The 23,127-nt window shown below is 33.3% G+C and overlaps 3 protein-coding genes across 4 annotated transcripts; all 3 read right to left on the bottom strand.

The window, feature by feature from the left end:
• Positions 1 to 2,878: 2,878 nt before the first annotated feature.
• LOC101205428 (ethylene-responsive transcription factor ERF069) lies at positions 2,879 to 5,311 on the bottom strand. The gene is made up of 2 exons (XM_004139978.3): positions 4,689 to 5,311; positions 2,879 to 4,049 (listed from the first exon to the last, which is right to left on the bottom strand). The coding sequence occupies exon 2, from the start codon at positions 4,040 to 4,042 to the stop codon at positions 3,248 to 3,250; it is 795 nt and encodes a 264-aa protein (XP_004140026.3). The 5' UTR covers positions 4,043 to 4,049; positions 4,689 to 5,311; the 3' UTR covers positions 2,879 to 3,247.
• A 137-nt stretch (positions 5,312 to 5,448) lies between these two features.
• LOC101220979 (ubiquitin-conjugating enzyme E2 28) lies at positions 5,449 to 8,340 on the bottom strand. The gene is made up of 5 exons (XM_004139880.3): positions 8,183 to 8,340; positions 7,932 to 8,027; positions 7,465 to 7,592; positions 7,091 to 7,195; positions 5,449 to 5,844 (listed from the first exon to the last, which is right to left on the bottom strand). Exons 2-5 carry the CDS (start codon positions 7,999 to 8,001, stop codon positions 5,701 to 5,703), a joined length of 447 nt encoding a protein of 148 aa, XP_004139928.1. The 5' UTR covers positions 8,002 to 8,027; positions 8,183 to 8,340; the 3' UTR covers positions 5,449 to 5,700.
• Positions 8,341 to 9,773: 1,433 nt separating this feature from the next.
• Positions 9,774 to 16,210, bottom strand: LOC101221378 (probable inactive receptor kinase At5g58300). Of its 2 annotated transcripts, XM_011658663.2 has the most exons (4): positions 15,992 to 16,210; positions 15,601 to 15,765; positions 12,999 to 14,355; positions 9,774 to 10,648 (listed from the first exon to the last, which is right to left on the bottom strand). In XM_011658663.2, the coding sequence occupies exons 3-4, from the start codon at positions 14,266 to 14,268 to the stop codon at positions 10,026 to 10,028; spliced, it is 1,893 nt and encodes a 630-aa protein (XP_011656965.1). In that variant the 5' UTR covers positions 14,269 to 14,355; positions 15,601 to 15,765; positions 15,992 to 16,210; the 3' UTR covers positions 9,774 to 10,025. The 2 variants fall into 2 exon arrangements, with proteins under 2 accessions (XP_011656965.1, XP_004139930.1); XM_004139882.3 differs by having other exon boundaries at positions 15,601 to 16,210.
• Positions 16,211 to 23,127: the final 6,917 nt, after the last annotated feature.

The raw sequence follows: 23,127 nt of genomic DNA, 5'->3' as shown, positions 1-23,127 counted from the left end.
CGATCCAATATGGAGTCCATGTGGTCCAACTTGAACTCAATGTAGTCCAGTTTGGACTCCATACGGTCCGCATTGGCTTTCAGCCAATCTAGAAGCGATCAAACTTGGGTTCCAACCCTCTGGTCTAACTCGAGATCTGTGTATGTTGAAGGACAATCTGTCACACTCACTCCTAAAGTCTCTTCTCTCTACTCCTAACTTGACCACAAAAGAGGGTGCAAGGGTTGGCAAACATCGCCATACTTTGACAACACTCACCAACCATCTAACCTATCTAACTCAACTAGCAGTCACAACATAGATGCATGCTTATAAGATACAAACAACACAAGCCAAATGTTTTTGTTGACAACTTGGACCACTAGCTACAACCTTTATGGTACATCAGAATAAACATAGACTTGATTACGACTCACTATCTAGGCCTTGAAACCATACTAAAACATAACATACTGACTATGAAAATATAATGACCTTCACTCACAATTAGTAACTAGCAGTTGTAGGGAAGGCTCGACATGATGATCACTATCTGAAAAGTGAGAAAACATTTGAATGAATAAGTCAAAAGACTTAGTGAGTGACAGTTTTATAAAATATGCTTTTCTAAATAGTTTTGAATAAATCCTTGGCTTATAGAAACATTCAAGAAGTTAAAATCATTTCATAATCATGAAACTTGAACTTATAAACATTTGAAAGAACATATCATAAAATTTACTTTATTATAAATCCATAACTCGCTCTTAACATGAAATGTGGGTGTTGGTACACCACGCTGTCAATGACGCACCTCTCTCAACATAGGTACAGTTCTAACTGTATCCTTCTCGATATAGGCACAACGGATTGCATCTTCACTAATGTGCAAGAAACATAGGCTCGTCAGCCTTCACATTAGTAACAGAAAACCACTATGTGTATATAAGGTCATAGAGAGTAACATAGAACATATGGGTATAGATTCATGAAAACATTCTTGAAAACCTATCTTGAAATACATGCTTGCTTTAATTCTCTTTCAAATCTCATGTTCATATATAAGTATGCTTGGGATAGTTTATAAATCATGCTTTAAATATATACTTTTGAACTCAAGCTTAAAACTTATGTTTTGCTAAACGTTTGCTAAATCAATAACGAAATATCATTTCAGAATTCTCAAACAGGTTTAGAAACATTTAGCATTAAACTCATGTTAAAATCATTTTGTCACTCACAACTCGTGGCTCAACTCTTGAAAATCCTTTAAACCTCTTAGCTTGTAAATCCTTCAAACTCCTCTTGTCTTGAAATATCCATATTTATGCCTTAATTAATCTCTTTACCCCAGACAATATCAAATCTTTACTCAAAATTGGCAAAAGTAACACAAACAATTAAAAATGTTCATTTGGAACGGCTGGAGCGCAGAGTATGTGCGACAGGGTGGTTGGCACGTGCATCTGAAAAGCCTTGATGTGTGCTAACCTCACGCCTAGCATGTTGCAAGCCTCATGGTTGCGCGTCTCGCACATTGCATGCATCCTTGCGCGTAGGGCATGTTGCATGGCCTAGTCGCTCGTGTCTCAAATGCCTAACTAACCTCTTTTCACTTGACTTTCAGGCTCAGCTCGCCTTGTCCTTCTTGTCACTTGGCCAAGCCTAAACTCTATCCATAATTTTCTTTCTCGTTTAGAACTTAAGTTCAACTTTGGAGGTCAATAACTCGAACTTTATAACTCAAACGAGAAATTTTTTTTTACAAAGTTGTTTAGAATTGTCTTAATTTTCTTACCTCCATATTTCAACTTAAAACCTCAAGGGATGTGTTATATAGTTCTCATGAACTCCACATTGTTCCAATTCACTTGAGAAATGATCTTTAAGGCTTTCCTTTAATGGTTGTTGGTCTTCCTCGTGTCTCCTTTGTCTGGCAACCCAACCTTTCAAATTATACTCATATAGAAAGAATTTGCAATTGAAATTAGCCAAAATGCATAAGTTGATTGTAAGAACTTCCTCCTCAAAGTTTCCTTAACTATTGGTTCTTGCATGATAGTCTTAAGAAACCTCATACTTGCCGTTTTTCTTAGGACGACTAATGCTAATGCTTACTTGCTTGGATGACATTCAACCTTAAAACCCATAGCCTTCACTTGGCCTCAATGCATCATGTCGCTTTGCCTTGACACATGCTGCCTTATTTTGGCCACATGGGACAACTCGTTTAGCATATCATTACAAACCTAAACGCCTAGCCAAGCCTTGTCCTTAGAGGTTCTTCTATAATTTTTCCGCCTAGCTGACTTCAAATGCCTAACAAGCCTTGGCCACCCATCCTTGCATCCCGCATAGAAACTACAAAATGCACTCTACCTTATCTTTTTAGAGGTTCTCCTTGACACCTCTCACCCATACAACAACTCAACCTTTGGTCATCCTATTCTTATCCTTAGAGGTTCCCATGACTATCTTGGTCATCTAGGAGTACGTCAAAAGTAAAGATAATTTGATTTCATAAAAAGAAGAAAATTTACTCCGATCTTTCTTTATTGCTACATAATTTACAATAATAAAAAAAGAAAAGTGATATTGTTGAAAAGGGAAGTGAACAGTGGAAGGCGGCTGTTGAGAATAAAATAATGGAGAGATTGAAATTGGGACTTTGGGAGCTTAGGTATTGGAATTATTGGTTTATTCCAAGATCTGTTTGGTGAACAAACTCTGGACCCACCAAATCCACTTCCATCCTCACCCTTCTTTCCCTTTTCCAATTTCCTCCATTATTATTATTATTATTATTTACTATATCCAATTTTAAACTATGGTAGAGAATTTGATAGAATTTGCAATAATGGATTTTAAATTGTAATTTTATTATTCACTCAACTTTAACTTTACTAGTAACCCAACAAAGAATAACATTTATAGAAAAAGCAAAGCAAACACATAGAAACTTACTACTTTGACATTCTGTTCATCATAAACCTCTTTCCCCCTATTTTTCTTAAATTTTTAATACAAAAAGAAAAAGGTAACTATTTCCTATTTTAAAATTTAAAACTTCAATTCCAAATATCATCATACTTATTTGAAGCCAAAAAAAGAAAAGAAATGCACAAAATTACACTCCCAGATACTTTGTGATTTACAAATTTAGGCACATCACAAAATTCATCTAATATTTAATTAGATAACATATATAATTATAATCGCTATTATTAAATTGGTAACGTCGTTGAATATTAATAGAGACTCCACGTCGTTAGTAAATTACGTCAACCAAGAAATAGTCCAAGTCCAACTCAATCTCCCCCAATTCCTCTTCGCCGCCGTACTGCCTCCTCGCCGTCGGTAAACTTGCAGCTCCAATCTCCAATCCCAACTCATCCACCTCTCCACAATACCCCATCTCCTCAATCGGAGTCAAAAAGCTGTCGTAATGGAGCACCGAAGTCGGCGACCAAGCCGCCGTCGTTTTCCGCGATTCTACGCCTCCCTCCTCCTCCTCCTCCTCCTCCTCCTCCTCCTTGCTACTGCCCTCCACCGCCGATTTAACTGCTCCGTCGCCGGAGAAGTTCGTTGCGGCGTTTGGACCCTGGAGTTCTATAGCAGCTCGGTCGTAAACCGCCGCTGCTTCTTCCGCCGTATCGAAGGTTCCGAGCCAAATCCGTTTCCGGAGAATCGGATCTCGAACTTCCGCTGCCCATCGGCCCCATGGTCTCTGCCGGACTCCTCTGAACTTATTCCGGCGACAAGAATTGTTAGACCTTCGTGATCTGGGGTTCCGCTTCTTGCAAATCTCTGAAACGGGGGATTTTGGTGAAGAACTATCAGGAACAGAGTAACGTTTAATAGTGATTTCTCTTACTTGTCGCCTAATGGCTGTTCTTGATCCCAAAATCAGTTCATCTTCACTAGAGGAATCAGTAGCGTCGGCGTCGGTGACGATAATCCTAAGAAGCCTTTGATTCGGTTTTGTAGATTCACCGGAAGTTAGAGCTTTCCGGCGGCAGTTGGTTTTATGCCCTGATAAAGAAGCCATGTCTCCGACAGACATGTTAGATCTGAAAGAATAATAAGAAGCTTGAGGAAGATTTTTGGTTAAGATCATAAACTACAATTGGGGATTGTGAAAAGAAAGAGTTGCAAAGGAAGAAGCTTAATCAATCTGTAAAATCAGCAAAACAACGAAGAAGAAGAAGGATCAAACGCAAAAAAATCATCAAAAATAGCTTTTCACTAACAAATTGAAGAAGAAACATAGGAAAGGATTTGCTGCTAAGGACCCTTTTCAGTTGAGAAAAGAGAGTGAAGAAGAAGATGGAGGGAAAAGGGAAGACTTTCTAGAGAAAATGGGAAGGGAAGACTTGGGAGTGGAAAACCCAAGTCTTCGAGTAGGAAGATTGAAGACAGATATATAGGAATACGGAGTAAGAAATCACAAAATGTCCTAATTAATATATGTTATTTGGTGGGATTTCTTCCCATAGGAATTGGCCACGTTGTTACAATTTTAGTGTGTGTTTGTTAGAAATGTAATCAAAGTTCAAGAAAGATGAAAGTTAAAAAAAAACCAACTATCTTCAAAGGATTGACATTACAAGACGTCAATATAAATTTATACAAGACGGCATATAACTCATTTGTACAACTCAATGGAAATCACGTTAATCAATGATATATGCTAGACGAAAGACCCTTACCATCGTTGGTCAGTAATCGTGTGAAGAACACATGCATCGCTTCTAACCCAAGTTTGGCTTAGAGACAATCATAATCCAATACAGCCTTGGTGAAATGCGATGATCAAACTATTGTAAAGATACTGAAGATTTATTATCTCCAACACTAAATAGAATCACAGTATTTAGGAATTATAAAGAATGTATCGAGTATAATACAATACCAAGAAATCTTCTAATAGACCCACAAGACAAGTTAAAAGAAATATACAATCAAAGAGAACCGAGGCTTGATATTTTGTCTCTCTGATACATCCCTATGACCCACTAGGATCTGAAGTGTCACAGGTGTGTGGATGTGAAGGTGGACTCCTATTGACTAGCATCTCTATCTACTACTAAAAGTCAAAGTTTATGTGCTCCAAAATAAATCTAGATGCTTCTCTGCAGTGAAAATGATATTTATAATCTTAAGTTAATAATGGTGATTTGGTGAAAGAATGATAAATGATAAATGATGATCAGTACCCGAGACGAAACAAGCTCTTTGTCGCATCTTTGATATTTGACATTTTTCATCAAAGATAAGAGGGACACGTTGATATTTCGCAATCCATCTCCTAATAATAGGCTTCCCCACCAAACTTAAACCCTTAAAAATACAAAATGATCACAGCTCAACCCTAAACCGATGATCAAGAAGTTGGAAAGAACTATACATATTGTTACCCAAAATATGCCTAGAGACTGGAAGTTATTAGAACGGTCCTCATTTGGAGTGTAGGACAATCAAACAGCTTTTTGAACTCATAACAAATATGGAAAACAATCATTTCACAATAAAGAGTAATATAAGTTACAGATCTTCCATTATATAATTTCTTCAAATCAATATTCACAATGAAAGTCAGGTTCCTTGCAAAAAAATTTAAGTCTTACGAATACAGAGGCCTTCAATTCTTTCACTTCATGGAAAACAACTTTCAAGGGAAATCCTATCTTCGCAGGCTGAGTTGGGTGAGGCTGTAGTCCACTATCCCATAGCATACTTTTGAGTCCAGCTACGTGCTGTGGCTTCATACTTGGTTCTATCAGTCTTGTACATGTGAGCAATTTCGGGAACAAGAGGATCGTCAGGGTTGGGATCAGTTAACAGAGAGCATATGGACAACAGCACCTGAAATATATTAAGTTCATGTTAAAGCTCTACTAAAGAGATGGGACCTTTTGCACGATTAACAAAGTTACAACTATCAAAAGTTAGAAAGTAAAAAGTAAAAACAAACAAAAAAAAAAAAAAAATCCAGAGGGTAATGGCAAACGCTCAAGTCAACATACAGCAGCCTGAAACACTGGCTCAAAGTAGAAAAGATGTATTTGGACAACCATAAATGTAACAAAGCAAGATCCATATACCCAAATTCCTGATTTTCTGTGATTGTATAATAGAAAACAAAGCAAGATCCATATAATTATCCCGCTTAAATAAAAAAAGGATCCAAGGATTGCTTCCCTAGGTTTTCGATCATGTGATTCAAAATTCAAAATTCAAAGAGAAGACATTTCACTGCTTCACAATGGTCGGTGCTGTTTAATAAAAGAGAAGGGGGAGAGGTTGCTGTTTAATATTCGAACACTAGGAGTTGGGACATTCTGACAACAGGGATGGATAACTATCACTATCAAGCATCAAGTAAAGAAAATTTGAAATTATGTGACAATTTTTATAGGAAAAGTCATGCAACAATTTAGAGGCTGTTTGGCCCTCAGCCTATGAAGGAGTTAGCCCACTCTATGTTAACCTAGAGATTATCATAATCCTAGGATTAGGATTAGGACTATTCTACCTTTCCCTTATTTGTCACTATTCCTCACTCCCCCACACCTCTCCTATATCACTATTCCTCACTCCTCCTTTCACTATTCCTAACTTCCCTAAATATAGATTAAAATAACTCAGATTATATAATAATCTGCACCCAAAACAGACTATAATAACCCACCCCACGTCTCAAACACCCTCTTAAAGGTGCAATATTTTACCAGCATTAAGTGATCCCACATTGCTTATGGAAGATTTACAAACACACTTATCGAACAGAGAATCTGTACTTGGGAAAAACAAAGATTGAAATAAATTCGGAAACAAGAACATCCATTTCTACGTAGTGCAAAATAACACACGAAATACAAATTTCGAGGCCATTCAATCATACTTCACTGTGTCAAGAAGATAAAATATACAAGTAATTTATTAGTTCTGGAAAATACGACAATTACGTTTGAACAAATACCAAATTGTGGCAGCAAAAAGAAGAAACAGATGGTTTACAGAAAAACAGAGAACGTGTGCAAACAACAATTATCCAAGTTAGAAACTAGTTTAATTGGTTAGTTTCGTGAGACTGTAAATTCAAATTAACCTTAGAAATAGTTAGCGCAGGGCTCCACTGTTCTTTAAGAATGTCCAGACATATGCTTCCGTTGCTGTTAATGTTTGGGTGGAACACCTTAGTCCTAAAAGCAACCTGCCAGGTTTAAAAGGTTAAGTTTTGAGGAATTATACACCATTCTACAACTATCAAGATCAAGAGCGAGCTTAGTGAAAACTCAACAAAACAATCTCAACATGTTGAATAGTTGGACTATCCCACTGTGAAGATCACAATCTTATATTCATACATACTTTAGTAATTCGAGTAAGTTGGAATTAGAATCAAGGGTCATATCAGAACATAATGGTATAAGAAATAACAGAAAAACAAACGCAAACATTCAAACTAGAAAGGATTTTCACCTTTGGGGGCTTGAAAGGATAGTCTGGAGGGAAATGAATAGAAACTAAGAAAACACCTCCTGAATATGGAGAATCAGCAGGTCCCATGATAGTTGCTTGCCAATGAAACATGTCTTCAGCCACAGGACCTAAGAAAAAACAGCACGAAGACAATAACCCATAAGAACTTCAAGGTACTTTTTGTAGTCCACAAGATTAAACTGAAGAATACTTAAAAACAAACAAGGAACCCGAAACTTATAATCTGACCATTAAAAAATTAATGATCTTGATGGAGAAACAAAGAATTAATAAATTTGACAAATTCAAAATAGATAAGAAACCAAAAATACATTGTCGCATTAACAACAAAACAAACATTACAGGAATTCCACTATGTTAAGAGCGAAAACAAGAAGATGCCAAATGAGCGGAGTTGAGGAATAAAACGGAAGAAAAAGGGGGGTGCGGGGGCAAATAATACATACCAGCACTGCAAGACGTAGGAGGATCCTTCTGTAAATCCTTGAGCTCTTTAAGAATACGTTTAGAAGCCATTAAGTCCTCGAGTACAAACGTGAAATCTGAAACCCCAAACACAAAACAGGCCAGAAATCTTCAATCATAACAAAAGAAAAAGAAAAAAAAAAAAAAAGAAGATCTAAAAAGCAAGCAAGAAAGCAGGTGGTGAAGATTGAAAAAAGCAGTTGATGATTGAGATGAAGTGAAGAAAAAATACGTTGGGAGATAGATCGAGAAAGAAGGGTTTCAAATTTTTGTAGAAGGAAGAAGAGAAGGTGTGGTGAAGACAGAGAATCTTGGCGCAGGATTAAATAATAAAGAGAGAGATATTAGACGCTTCTAGAATTTTTTTCCATTCTTGAATTTCTAATTAATTATTTTTTTTTCATTTTCATTTTATTATTTTCTTCCTTTTTCTTTTTTGTAAGAGATTCGTCGAATCCTTCCTCTACGTCAGTGTTGTCCTGAAAAAGTTTTTTTTTAAAATAGACAAATTATTTAATCAAATGAAAAAAAAAACAACAAAATTTATTATACTTAGATTTTTCTCTAAATACTTTATTGTTATAAATAAGTAAACATATTTATGTCATATTTATATTGATTTTATTTTTATTCTTGATGAATCTTTCTACAATTATTTATTGCTTGGATTCTAGGTCATTTTTAATTGTTTTCTTATTGGAGATAGTACAAGATACTTTTTTAAATATAAATTGTGGGTGGAAGCAACGACAGATCTAGAAATTTTATATAGATGACACAATCACTACGATACAATCTATTTTGTTTAAAATAGAACATTATTTAATATTATATTATAATACACTTTAAAACTAATATTAAAAATACAAAAATCGATGCATTCATTGTTCCTACATAAATTCATATGTGTGGGAGAATTTGAATTTGAGATCTCCATGTACTTAGATACATACAAGTATCAAAGCTCTTGTTAGCACATATCGTTTACACTAAACTAAGTTTATTTTGATTATTTATATTGCATAGAAATGAATTATTAGACGAAAAAATCAATAGGGGAAGATTTGAACCTCTCTCTTTCTAGGTTGAGGTTGCATTGGACTCCAGCAAAATTACTTCTCCATATGTGGATGAGAGAACTTTTTAGATATATTGTTATCTTTTTATCAGAGGATGAGTGCATGTTGGTGGTTGTTGAACTAAATGTTATATATCTACGTGCTTCTAAAATTATAAAATTTATTTTAAGTTTACATAATCTATCGGACGCTAAACATAAACTCAATTTTATGTCTATTAGTTTACAATGACTTATTTTGATACAACAAATATGAGAATGAGGATCAAACCTCCAATCTGTAGGTTAGTAAGTCATGTCAGTTAAGTTCACTTTGATATTTTTATGGTCTATTTGATCGTTTAGATAAATTAGATAATCAATTAATAAAACAACAAGAATAATTTAGGTCCAAGATCCAAAAAAATCACATAGGAAGTTTTACACAAACTAATACGAGAGCAGCTCTAGGAACTTGCAAAAGTGGAGATAGTGGGAGCAAATGGTCTTTTTCCCACATGCAACGATGCAAATAGATGGTGGGTGGTCTCCGGCTTGCGCAATTGTGTTAGTGAAAAGAGACTATTTGCACCAAATTTACTTGTAAGATTTCAGAAAATTATGTAATGTAGGCATGTGCTTTAAGTATCTCTAGACATATCGAGAATAAGAAGTTAGAATTGAATGGTCAGAGAGCCATAAAAAGATGAACATGGGATCCACTTCGTAGTTTGTACTAAGTTCTCAAGAAAATTTGGGCCAAGCATTGAAAAACATAGAAAACTAGTGAATTCAAATCAAAGCAGTTTTCATTGGTTCACATTCAATCATTCCTAAAGAAACTTAAGAATCAGATACACTCTACAAAGTACGAACTCATACAAGCCAAAGGTCTGGTGGTAAATGTTTGAAAGCATTATTGTGCATCTGCTTAAAGAAAATGGCTGAACTTACCTCCTAATTTGCACAATTTTACCTCCTCGATTAATGAAAATAAACACAATCTTAATGAAAGAATTCATGGGGTCTGCACATTTGAGTCCTTTGATTTGTTCTCTTCGGAAGATGGCCGGTTCTCCGAGTCAGATTGCCGGATTTCTTCAATCATTCTAACTACTTCGTCCATGTTCGGTCTCATGTCGGGCAACTTCGCTACGCAGGTCATTGCTATTTGTAACATTTGAACCATCTCTTCTTCAATATTCTGGTATCTCATTAGCTCAACATCGAAAACCTCTGCTGTCCATTCCTCCCTCACAACCGATTGAACCCACCGAGGAAGATCTACCATTTCATCACGACCAGGTGATTGGAGAGGAGCTTTTCCAGTTAACATTTCAAGAAGAAGAACGCCAAAACTGTAAACATCTGACTTGTGTGTGTGTTTGCGAGCTTCGATTACTTCAGGCGCACGATAACCTGCAGTTCGAGAAGTTGGGACATTCATAAGAGGGGTAAGGCCAAAGTCAGAGACACAAGCATTGACATCTTGAATTAGGAGAACATTGGAGGCCTTGATATTTCCATGGGTGAATTTTGGACCACCCATTGCATGAATATGAGCAATTCCCTTTGCTGTTGCAAGAGCAATTTTCACTCTTGAGTCCCAGTCAAGTGGAGTTCTTTCCCCTCCTCTGTTTCCTGTTATAAAATATATAGCTAACATGAGATATATGAACATGGTTCATGGCATTCCATGAGTTGGTAGGTAACTAGCATATTTAAATTTTTGAAGTTTCTCGTGATTATAGATATGCTGTAAAGATCAATCAGCTCAAGTTGACTACAAGTATTAGAAAACAAATTTTTACTCTGATCAAAGTCGAAAATACCAACACAATGAACTTTTGTTATTAACTTTAGTTGTTCTCAAACTTATAACATAATTGACCAAAAGTTGAAGGGAACAATGAATAGAACCATGTGTCCATAACACCCTACTTTTTGAACTGGAGTTTGTAAAGACAACGATAATAACAAGTTTGGTGGTGAAAACACTATCACATTCTGGGAGGATGTTTGCAGCAAGGGAATTTCTTGCTTTTGTATGGAGGTTGTTACAAAATCAACAATTAAGAAATACATGTATAAAAATAGACACACAGATATACGTGATTCACTAATAGTGTGTTAGCTATATCTACGGGACAAAGGAAGAACAATATTATTGGCGAGACCCCCTTGCTACGTTGTTTGTAGTGTCACGTAACGAATTCAAGGCATTCTAACAGAAACCATACAGTATGGTTGACAATTTACGATCCACAGGTGTATAGTAACTTGAATGCACAGAATAATCTACAACAAAAACATATCAGTTTTGTGAAAGAATGGGCTATTTTGTAGCAATCAGTGTTGTGACTTGAGCTATAGGCTGAATCAGCCGAGGGATTCTAGAATCCAAAGGGGAACAGAGACTGCTATTTAGGAAGCCAATTACCCTAAGCATAAAGAGTTTCTGATTGTCCTCAATTCTTTTTACCTTACATACACATGATAAGATTCAGAAAAGAAACCCAAATTAGGTTATTTGTTCATGCAAGAAGATGAAGTCCGAAACCATATGCTTATGCATTCTCTATAAAACTTCCTTAAGGATTAGCAAGGCCCCTGCACAATGATGACACGCACAAAAATAAAACTTCCTTAAGGATTAGTGGGGTGGCCAGAGTATATATACAGTCCCAACACCGAACTAGCCATGGTTGTTGGATGTTCAAATGCCTATCTAAGAAACTATGAGAGAATGCCTTATAAATTATCATTATGTTGGCTACTCATCCATGTGAATAAAAGGTCCAAAATCTATGGGTCAACAGTACTTTGGCAACCATTTGGGATATATCTGGACGTCAAGAATGTAAGGATACTTAAAAGAGAGGAGTTAGTTCTTGAGATATCTTGCAACGATAGTTGTGTTAAACGCATCAAGGAGTCTTTAATCAAACGCCTTCCATCTTATTCCTCCGTCAGTGATGAAACTGATTTGAACTTCATTTTCGGTTAGTGGAAGTTGTGATATCTCATCACTCTGAACTTATTTTTTGGTTCATGGAAGTTTTGTTTCCTATCAAAATGAAAAAAATAAGAACAGATCCTCATGTTAGCCAGACATTCCCCAGTAAATCAAAAAAGTATATCCGAATGACCTTGGATTGTGTCCTGTTTCCGCAATGGTGCACTCTTAGCAAAAGTCATGAGGAGGATCTTGATCATTTATTGTGGGATTGGCAATTTGCTTAGTTTATTTGTGGTCACTCGAGAACCTTGTTTGATGTGTGTGGTGCTCAAGAAGCTTTAAGGGAAAATGACCAAGTCCCTAGGGTAAGTTAGCTAGTTTGCCATTTCGTGGGGTATTAAGTTGGAAGGGAACAATAGAATTCTTGGAGAGATAGAGAGATCGAGTGTGGAAGTTTGGGAGGTGGTTAGGTCTCTAATGCCTTCCTTTGGGCTTTAATCACTAAGCCTTGTATAATTTTGATATTGGTTTTGTTCTTTTGAATTGGAATCCTTTTTGTTTTCAATAATTAGTCCTAGGCTCCTTTTGTTCAAGCTTGTTTTTTATATTTTTGTGTGCCCTCTTGTATTCTTTTATTTTTCTTAACAAAAGCATGAGAGTTTTTACTCCTTCAAAAACAATATATGACCTTAAGTAGCAGATAGCAGATTTATCATCGCCAATCCAGTAGCTTAAATTACATTCTCCCTTTTGATACTATTACATTTCTTTTGGTCCACAAATTTGTTGATGATAATTTGTTTAAAATGATGTTATATGCGTTGTACTTCCCACTTGGTCCACAGTTCTTTTTTAGGATAATTTGTCAAAGGGGATGTTTGATGAGTTGCACTGCCACACAACAGTCTTGTTAAAGTTAGTATTAAACTACAAACAAAACGACTTATACAAAATTAAGGTAGAGAAAAAGGTTACTGTAATTGAGAATTATAGAGTAGATAAGTAAATCAAACAGAAATAATGAACGCATACCATGCAAGAGTGACGACAAGCTGCCTCCTGGGACATAATCATAAACAAGGAGCTTTTCATCCTTTGAGTAGTAATATGCTCGGAGTGGCATGACATTCGGGTGCTGCCCAACCCTTCCCACTATGTCCATTTGTTGTTCAAATTCCCTCTTCCCCACCACCACTTCCTTCAATCTTTTTACCACAACAGTGGTAGGTTCCTCCAAAACAGCTTTATAAGCTGTTCCATAGCTGCCCTTTCCAAGCACTTCAGCTGAAGCCCTTAATAGGTCTTCAAGATCGAAATTAAATGAACAACCTTCAAAAAACACTAGCTTGTTTTTCTCGGGCTCCTGCACACCACTACCAAACTCCTCTTTTGGTTTTTCACTCCTCCCACCACCAGAAACCTTCCCTTTTCTTGTACCGGCATCTCCACCCTCCTTTTTCTTTAAACAGCACAAGACCACAAAAAGGACTACAAGGAAAAGAACGAAAAATCCACCAACTGCAATAGCAATGATAACTCCCATCTTCAGCTTTTTGGAGCTCTGCTTTTGAGAAATGGCAGGTGAAGGTGGAGCATGAGGAGCTGGAGATAGGACTATGGAGCAAGCTTTTAAAGGCGATCCACATAATGAAGGATTGCCAATGAAGGACGAATTTGGGAATGTATTAAAAAAAGTTGGAATAGAACCATTAAGATGGTTATAACTTATATTGAGATGCTTAAGCTTAGGAAGATTGATATCTGGTATAGAACCGGAAAGATTGTTGTTTTGGAGGTTCAATCCTGTTAGTTGTGTCAAATTTTGTACGGTCTTTGGAATCTTTCCTTCTAATAAATTGAATGACAGATTCAATACAACAAGAGTTGGTGAAAGGGAGGAAGGAACATCACCAGAGAGGTTATTATGTTGAAGATAAAGATATTGGAGAGAAGGAAGTGAGGTAATATCGGATGGAATTATTCCACTAAGGAGGTTGGAACGTAGACTGAGAATCTTGAGGCCATCGAGTTTCCCTAGGGTGTCAGAAGGAATTGAACCCACAAGTCCAATGCCAGGTAATCGAAGGGTAAGCACATGAGTTCCATCTGCACTGCAAGTAACGCCAACCCAAGATGTGCATATTGGTGTAGTATCATTCCAGTTGAGGCTCCGACGATGTGGAACAGAAGATGCAAAGTCAAGAAGAGCTTGCTTGTCTGATTCCAGGTCAGCAATTGCAAGGTGAAGTAGATTAATTATAACAAAAAACAGAGGAAGCACTGATGCTGAACAGAACTTCATTTGGGATTAATTAACACGGGATACTCGAAGATGCTAACTGCAAAAGTCACAACAACTATCTGTTCTGGCCCGGCTGTTCACCTGCGGCTGCCACAAAAGTGGAATGTAGATTTCAAAGGTAATGTTAACAAAGGGAAGAACTACAAAGAAATAAATAACAGATACAATGGCAATATCGGAAAGTTTGTTTTTGAAGATGATTCAAATCTTGCCAACTATAGACACATTCAATAAGAAAATAATAAAGAGCACATTTCTTAGAAGTTAAAAAAGAATTATGCAACATTATGTGCAACTAAAAGAGTGCAAGGAACAAAAGTCAGAGTCGTCTTTGACAATCTTATCTGTTAAAACGAAGGGGGGCTAAGTCATTAATCCTGAAGAATCTCAACTACTGAGAAACTACGAGGATGAGTTGGGTCTGACTTTTAGTATGGTAGAAAGTGATTTAAGTTCATTAAAAACAAATTTCAAGATTCACGTAGTACTTGGTCAGAGAAATTTAAGTTTTTTTAAAAAAAAATTCGAAAGTACTTCACTTAAAATTAGTACTCTCAAGAGTCATCCCAAAACCACTTTAAATAATATCCTACACTAATTAGTTTCTGAAGTTAAAAATTCAACATGCAGGCTCTAAAAAACTTTCTCCCGCTACAGAGTTTACTAGAAATGGATGTAAGGCGAACGGCATAAGATGAAAAAATCAGATTAATCCCTCAAGAATGACTGTAAATTGTAGCCAAAAACTTGGTTACAAACATATACCCTTGACCAAGAGGTTAGAAATTAATAGCACACATGTCGTTGAATTCAAAAAGGAAGCCCAAAAGCTTATAGCAGGTAACTTCAGACGAAATTTCTAGTTTCAGAACGATAACATTTTTCAGTAATTTTCATGACATTACAGGCTTCGAAATTGACAATCCGAAGAATATGATTCTGACAAAATGACAGGGAAGTTGTGTCTTGAAAACCCAGAACACAAAAACGCTGTAAGATCTTTTTCCAGCTTAGCTCCGAAAATTAAAGAAAATAAGAAGAAGAAGAAGAAGAAGAAGAAGAAAGAGAAGCTGATGACTATAAAGTTCCTTCTCCAAAAATAAATCTAGCTAAAGTAAACCTGAAAATTATCTCCAAGTGAGTGTAATGCGAGCTCACTAATATACAATTCCAACTATACATTAAACCCAAAAATGTGTATATATATAATTCCAACAAGAACGCAGATCTATCATTCAAGTAGCATCCAGATGTACACTACAAACCAGAACACAGTGAAAAGAGAAAGAAATGGAGTTAAAACATAACGAAAAACAAGTAAAGAGAAAGAACCTGCAAATAAAAGAGTGACACCCAATCACTGAAGGAAGCAGCCACCGGTGAAAAGAGCTACAAAGAAGCTCAAGAGAAGGTCACCATGGCAGCCGGAGCTACAGCAGAGAGCATTTACAGTAAAATGTAGCACTGAAGCTTCACATCCCGCTAGAACGAAGGGATCTGAGAAACAACAAGGTATTTGAGCTAGAAGGAGAGTGTGAGAAGGTTAAAAAGGAAGCTTAAAGCAGAAATGTTGGAGTTGTAAGCTGAAATGAGAGTGAAAGAAGAAGACCCAAATGGAATTTTGGAGCAGAAATTGGAAATGCAGAGACAAAAGGAAGAGATTAATGAAAATGGGTATTGAAAAGGAGAGAGAGAATGAAGATTAGAAAGCAAAAGCACTCACAATCACCGCTGTTAATGCTTGTTTTGAGCTGCTTTTCGATGGGAAGAGAGAGGAATTGCGGTCGTTTTCAAGAGTAAAGTGAGGAAAAAGGAAGAAACCTACTGTGATTCTATGAAGGAGATTGTGAATTCAAGTGAAGAAACTGAGGTTCCATTAATTGCATTTCAAGGTTTGGCCGTTTAGAGTACGTTGTTCATAGTTCCTTCTTCAATGAAGTCATCCATCTTCTCATGCTTTCTCTTGCAGGTACTCTAAATTTACCGTTTTACCATAAATACTCTCTTTCTTTTCTTATTTTTCTTTTTCCTTTAATTAGGTGGTGAAAATGTTTGAAACTCAAACTTCCAAATTCTTTGGTTTATAATATAAAACTTATGAACACCTTTTATTGTATGTAGTGGTTATTATAAGAAGATTGAGAGAACATTTCAATGTATATCTAACTGTGTAATTACGGGACATTGTCATTATGATGGCCTTATTAAATCATCTTTTGTCCATCGTTGTCTCTAACAATGTTTATGAAATTTAGGTTTGTTGGTTTCAAACAATAAAAAATCAACGGTAGATTTTAAATCATGGAAGAATAATAAAGCTTCCTACGAAACGAACAAATGGTACTGTATTTATCTTCCGATATTTCGACACTCAAATCAGTAAGAGTTTAAATGAATGTTGGTTGCAGAGAATAGTATGAAGTGTTCTTGACATACCCTTTGATGAGTGGTTTATATTGACTATATACAATTGATACTGTGTAACTAAATTCTTTACTTGTAATAACCCTTGTTAATCCATCAAATTGTCATGTTTGTCACACTTTGAACAGTAACAATCCCACCACCTGAAATGTCCGCCAATACTTAATCTGCTCGACTTGACTCTTACATTGATTGTCCATTGTGGCTTTTTACGACTACCGATAAGCTTCCATAATAATTTTATAGATCTTCTAAACAGCCTCTAAGCTTCACATAAGTCCTATTAACTATCTCCAAGTTTCTTCACAATTGTTGTGAGCTCACTCTAAGCTTTCTTAATTAGAATCCTTTGAGCTCCTCTAGGCTTCTTGGGTCCTCAAGTCCTATTTCATGAGTTCACTAACCTACCTCTATGGTCCTCCATGAGTCCTATGAGCCACATCTACATCTTTTTATGGATTTTTTTAGCTCATTTTAGGCTCTTAATCTCGGTCTATTTCGATAAATCTACCAACAAAAAGGCTATAATATTTATCTTTTAAAAATTGTTTCTCAGTTTATAAATTCAATCATAATTTAAAAGTAGTATGTTTGATAGCTAAAAGCACACTTGTACACTAAAAATAAAATATAAGAATCTAATCCACCTATTTTTTATTTATAACAAGATATCATATTAACTAAAATCCAACGTTCATATAAAGTATATAATATGTTTTAGTACAACAATCTAGAGTCGAAAGATTTGTATCTCTAATCTCATAGTTAAATCAAGTATATATTTTTAAGTCAATTGAATTATAAAGGACTTTATTCTAAAACATAATTCTACTTTTAGAAAAATAGATTATTTTATAATTTGTGGTTTGAAGTTATAATTTATTAGTGGAAAAAGGTAGAAGTATTATTATTTATATATATATATATATATATTTGAATGAAAAGAACATAAAGGCATCAAAATAGTCATTTTAAAACTATAATAAACACAAAAAAGCAATACCATTTCCCTTTTCTATACTTTTGTTTTTAGTAAACGCAGCCATATTAGCTTTAAGTTGTATCCACTTTGTATTAATAGAAAATGATACATCATATCCCATACTACAAAAAGACCTAACATTTTATCTTTATTTTTCTTTTAAAATGCAATGGATACTTTTTAGAAGAAAAAAAAAATACCTCCATACATTTTGATATTACATCTATTAAAACATTCATTATAATTATATATATTGAAGCACTTTAACTTTCGTTTTTATCAAAATATGAAGTGTGAGATTTATAATTTTATAATTAAAATTCGTTTAGAGCGAAGATTATGCAATAATGTAATAATCACGTTTAACTACGGCAAATACTATTTAAAAATTCTCAATTAGAGTTCTCATTTGCTATTGTATTTACGATTTGGTACCCTTTTTACTATTTGACATTTATCAATTTTTTTTTTTTTTTTGCTATAATATTTACTATTTGCTTCTCAAACTAAAATAATCTACACCACACTATTATAATTCAAACTAAAATAGTTTACACTCCAAACACAAACTATTATAACCTGAAATAAGTAAGTTGACAAAAAATAATCTTTAGTTATATCTAAATTAATTAGCTACAAAAAAAAAAAGCTAAAGCACGAAAGTAACATATAACACATAAGGCTTTGGTAATCTAGTTCGGCCTACGTCTAGGGAGCTCTTTCGCTTAGATGAGAAATATTATTGAGATTCAAAAGTCAGTAACTTAAATTTAAAGCTACTTTGATAAGTTATCACAACAACTTAAAATAAAATCAAGTTTCCTTTGAATGTAATCGTGAATCTCCTCAAAAATGAATTCAGGCTCCTCCTGAATTAATTGATCGGATCTTCAATCATGTGGTTTTCATTCATATTTCTTATAATTCAATGTTCCATTAGATGAATTGACTATCTTTAATATATATTCATATACTAGAAGGTAACTATTGTACCCTCGAAAAAGGACTGCTTGAAAGACAAAGTTTTTTCTTCAATAAAGTCTATTTGCGTCAACCCTACTTAACGAGTAGTAACAACACACACACACACATATATATATAAAGATACACACCGAGATTCCTAGAATATATGAGAATTATTTATCTAAATAATAAAACTCTCTATATATTTAAAAAGAATTCTTAACAAATCTTTTGACAAAAAAATCTCAACATAACTCAACTATAATAATTTGGAACTATAATAACTCAGTTATTTACTCCAACACACCCTAAAACTTTTAAATTTCTATAAGTAATACTCCTAATTAAGTTTTCTTTTTAAAATTATGTTAAGTTGTTGTAATTGACAAAACTATTAAAAATGTTTACAGATATAATAAAGTTTTACTTTCTATCATCGTGATACATCAATGTCTATCATTAAAGTGATAAATGTCTATCTGGATCTATTGTGGTCTAACATAAATTTTACTATATTTATAAATAAGTTGACTCATTTTGCTATTCTTAAAAACAATCCTTAATATTATTCATACATTAATTTCAACTGTCTAATTTGATAATTACCCATATTTATTTATCATTTTTTAAAAATAACAAATATTAAAACATAAAAGATTATTTAGAGCACAAAACAGTACTAAGATCAATAAATACAGATTTCTATTACCATAAATAATATTTATAAAATCTATATTACTATTTATTTTCAAACTAAATCTGTTTACACTTAAATACATATTATCATAACTTAAACTAAAACAAAAACTAAAACAATTGAATTAATAAAATATAAACTATGATAAACGAAGAAACAACTTCCTACTTGGAACGTCTCCATGTATTGAATTGTGTCTTCTTACACTGGTGGAGCCGCGGATCCTCCGCCTGCACCGGCGGTGGCGTCAGACCTATCTTCTCCGACAATTAATGGTGGAAAAGAGTTAGCTCCAAATGCGATGGAACACTTTGATAATTAATTAAATGCAAAAGCCTTGGATCTAATGATCATTTTTAATGTAAAAATAGCTTTTCAATTATTAAATGAAAAATAACTGGCTCATGGGTTCGGACTCTTTAACATTATAAAATTGCATTTATATACACTCTCTTCTTTAAAATCAACCACACATTAGAAACACCCAATTTAACCCCATAAATAAATGTTACACATGTTTCAGATTACTAAATAATGATAATATTAATTAAGTTCGTAAGTTTGGCCTGCTTTTTTAATCATCATCACCAACAAAGCTCAACTACTGCCTTAAGACATTGTTATTGTGTACGACAAAGTCCAAAAATTTGTTGCATCTAAACGATATATGTTTATAACGAAGAAGTGTAGTTGTGAAGTTTGAGAAATTGTGAAATCATAGGATTTACTAATTCGTTGCAACAAGCAAAAGGTTGCCTAAACACCTTCTAAGATTTTAAACACAATTTTTTTAAAATTTAAAACTTTTACTATCTTCACTTAAAAATCAAATACAACCAAATATACAAATTTTAAAAAAAAATATAAAATCATTGTCAAAAAGAAACTTTTAGTTATAGTTTTTTCTTGCTATCCTTGCTTTTGTGTGAGCTTAGGCTTTATAAACACTATTTTTACATAAAAGTTTATATATTGTCTTTTAAAGAAACTAAAAATTAGGAATAAACAAGAATTAATTTACGAAAAATAAAAACAAAATTTATCTTGGTCTCACTGAAAAAACAAAAGCAATCAAAAAATGATTTTTGAGTGGCAATTATTTTTTTTTTTTTAATTTTTGGAGCAGATGGCAATTAATTTTGTCGTTATATGTTAAAATCTCTTATAATTAATAATTTGATTAGAAAAAATATTAAATACTAAGCATGATGTATACTCACCATATTAGTTTTGGTGAATCAAGAAAATAGTTAGGCAAATTAATAGAGATCACAATCAAGAACTAAAATGCCTAACAATAAGTATATGTTTAACATAATTAATTAATAAATTCATCCATAAAATAGTTAGACAAATTAATAATACACATCCCAATCAACAATTAAAGATTACTTATTTAAAAAATTAATTAAAATTTGTTATGAAACAAGAGAAACAATAACAAAATAAATAGAAAAGAGAGCAGAGAATGAGTGTATAGAGTATCCTATTGTATTGTATTTTAAGAAAATAAAATCTCCATATATCGTTCTTTCAATTTTGGATCTACTTTCTATTTAGTCGTTAGGATTAAATATATTAGGCATTTTAATTGTTAACTTTTTGATTTCATTTTAACTCAATTTCAAAAATTCAAAATGTTACAATTTTACCGATGTTTACGTTTTCAACCTCAATTTTTGTGAAATACTTTATTTTTTTATCTCTTATACACGTTATAATGAATTAAATTTCGATGTGTTTCGTCACTTTTGAAATTAAATTTAAAAATTTACTTTCTAATAAACTTTAAATTAATTGATAAACATTGAATCTATTTGAAATTGAGTATTCACGGTCTTTAAATCTAGGGACCAAATTCAAACAAAACTCAAATTTTAAAAGTAAAATTGTTAAATTTTGATACTTAGGGACTAAAATTGAAACCAAAATTAAAACTTGGAGGCATTTAGGACAAGGAATGTGTTATTATAATTGAGTTGCAACGGCTTGTATTTTTTGTGTATGTTATTTTAGTTTGAGTTATAATAATATGCATTCGATGTGTAAACTATTTTAATTTAATAAGAAAATAGTAAACGTTGTAGTAAATAGTAAAAGAATGATGTAAAATAGTAAAAATTGTAATAAATAGTAAATATTATAACAAATTGAAAAATTTTAAATAATGTTTAGGTAGTTAACCGTGGACTTCTAAATAATATTTACTATCTTAGATAGTTCTTACCCGAACGACCCTTCAAAAAATTAAATAAATAGAAATTACACACAACTAAAGGCTAAAAAGATATTTTTCCTATATTTTAAAGATTTGAAAGAAAAAAAATAAGCTTTTTTTTTCAAAAATAGACAAATTATTTATACCTCATAGAACAAAACGATTGAATTCAGTATTAGAAAACACGTATTATTAATTTCAAGGTTAAAATTGTAATTTTATCTATCTCAAATACTGTGTCAAAGGGTTTGTAGCTTGCTGACTAAGTGAGCAGTTATGCATCTTGTCACAAGTTCGATCCACTTGGTATAAAGAAAGAATATGTTGTCAAAAGAAAAATAAAATCAGATCTAAGCTAATGGCCAAAACGAGTAAAACTCAAGTTATATAAAGCTTGTACTATTAATTTTACGTTAGAGGTTTCATTCTCCGTCCTATCATTTTAGTTATTGTAGTTTGAAATTTGTTTCATTTTAGTCCATGTTATTAGTTTATCGTACTTGCATAAAAATATTCTACCGTTTAAGTTAATTTCAATAAAATTTAACTTTAAGAAAAATTACATCTACAAATCACAATTAGTAAAATTGAACAAATTGTTCAATTTATTTCAATTTTCTATACTAATTTTGTTTGGGTTGAAATTACAATTTAGTCGAATGATGTTCGAATGGTTTGTTTCACTTCCATTTATTGTTTGATAATATTAAAATAATTAAAAGATTGAAAGTCTAATATGAAAATCGATAATACGATATTTGATGTCAGCTGAGTCATACTTATTTTAATACCGTTGTATTTTAGTTGGAGTAAAAGACAAAAGATAAAATTTTCAACAATTATGTGCTATCTCATGTGTGGTCAATAGTTCAATATCAATATCTATATTCATATTCGTTGATCTAAAAGTAACCTATCAATATCGAAAAATAATAATGAAAGCACCAATAAATCTTCAAACTTAATTACATATATTTTAACATGGAAATTGATGTAAGAATTAGACAAATAGGGAGAAAAATAAGCACACATATATGAAAAAAAAAAAAAGAAGATTACATCATAATTTGTTCTATTAAAACTACAAACATGATGGATCAATTTGTTATACTAAAAAAGAATTATATCAAAATACAAAATCTTCAAATTTCTTTAATAAAAAATCATAATTAGGACTAAAAAGGTAACTTCATCATAAATTTACATTAAAAGTTCCTCCCAAATCGTTAGCTTTTCACGGACTTTAGGTTAAACAATGATTCTCATTTGTCAAAAATTTCCTCCTCATTATTGATTATCCTTAAAAAGTCTCTCATCCCATATTTAACCAAACCTAAGTCTAGAAAAATTGAATGCTAATCTTACCGTTGAACGAACTATTAGTATTGATATTATTTCAACGTTATCTAAGATAACCTTAGATTTATAATGTACATAAAAGTTTTTATGGTATCGTATTCATGAAACTCCTTGCACCGTGTTTATGGTTTGTCCTACCAACGTGGTTCAAAATGTTTGGTATGAGAGATTGAAATTGAGTAAAAAAGTGTGAAATAGAATGATTAAGAAATTTGA

This window comes from Cucumis sativus, chromosome 6, assembly GCF_000004075.3.
Source record: "Cucumis sativus cultivar 9930 chromosome 6, Cucumber_9930_V3, whole genome shotgun sequence".
Lineage (NCBI taxonomy): Eukaryota > Viridiplantae > Streptophyta > Magnoliopsida > Cucurbitales > Cucurbitaceae > Cucumis > Cucumis sativus.
This window is presented reverse-complemented; position numbering and strand designations above follow the sequence as displayed.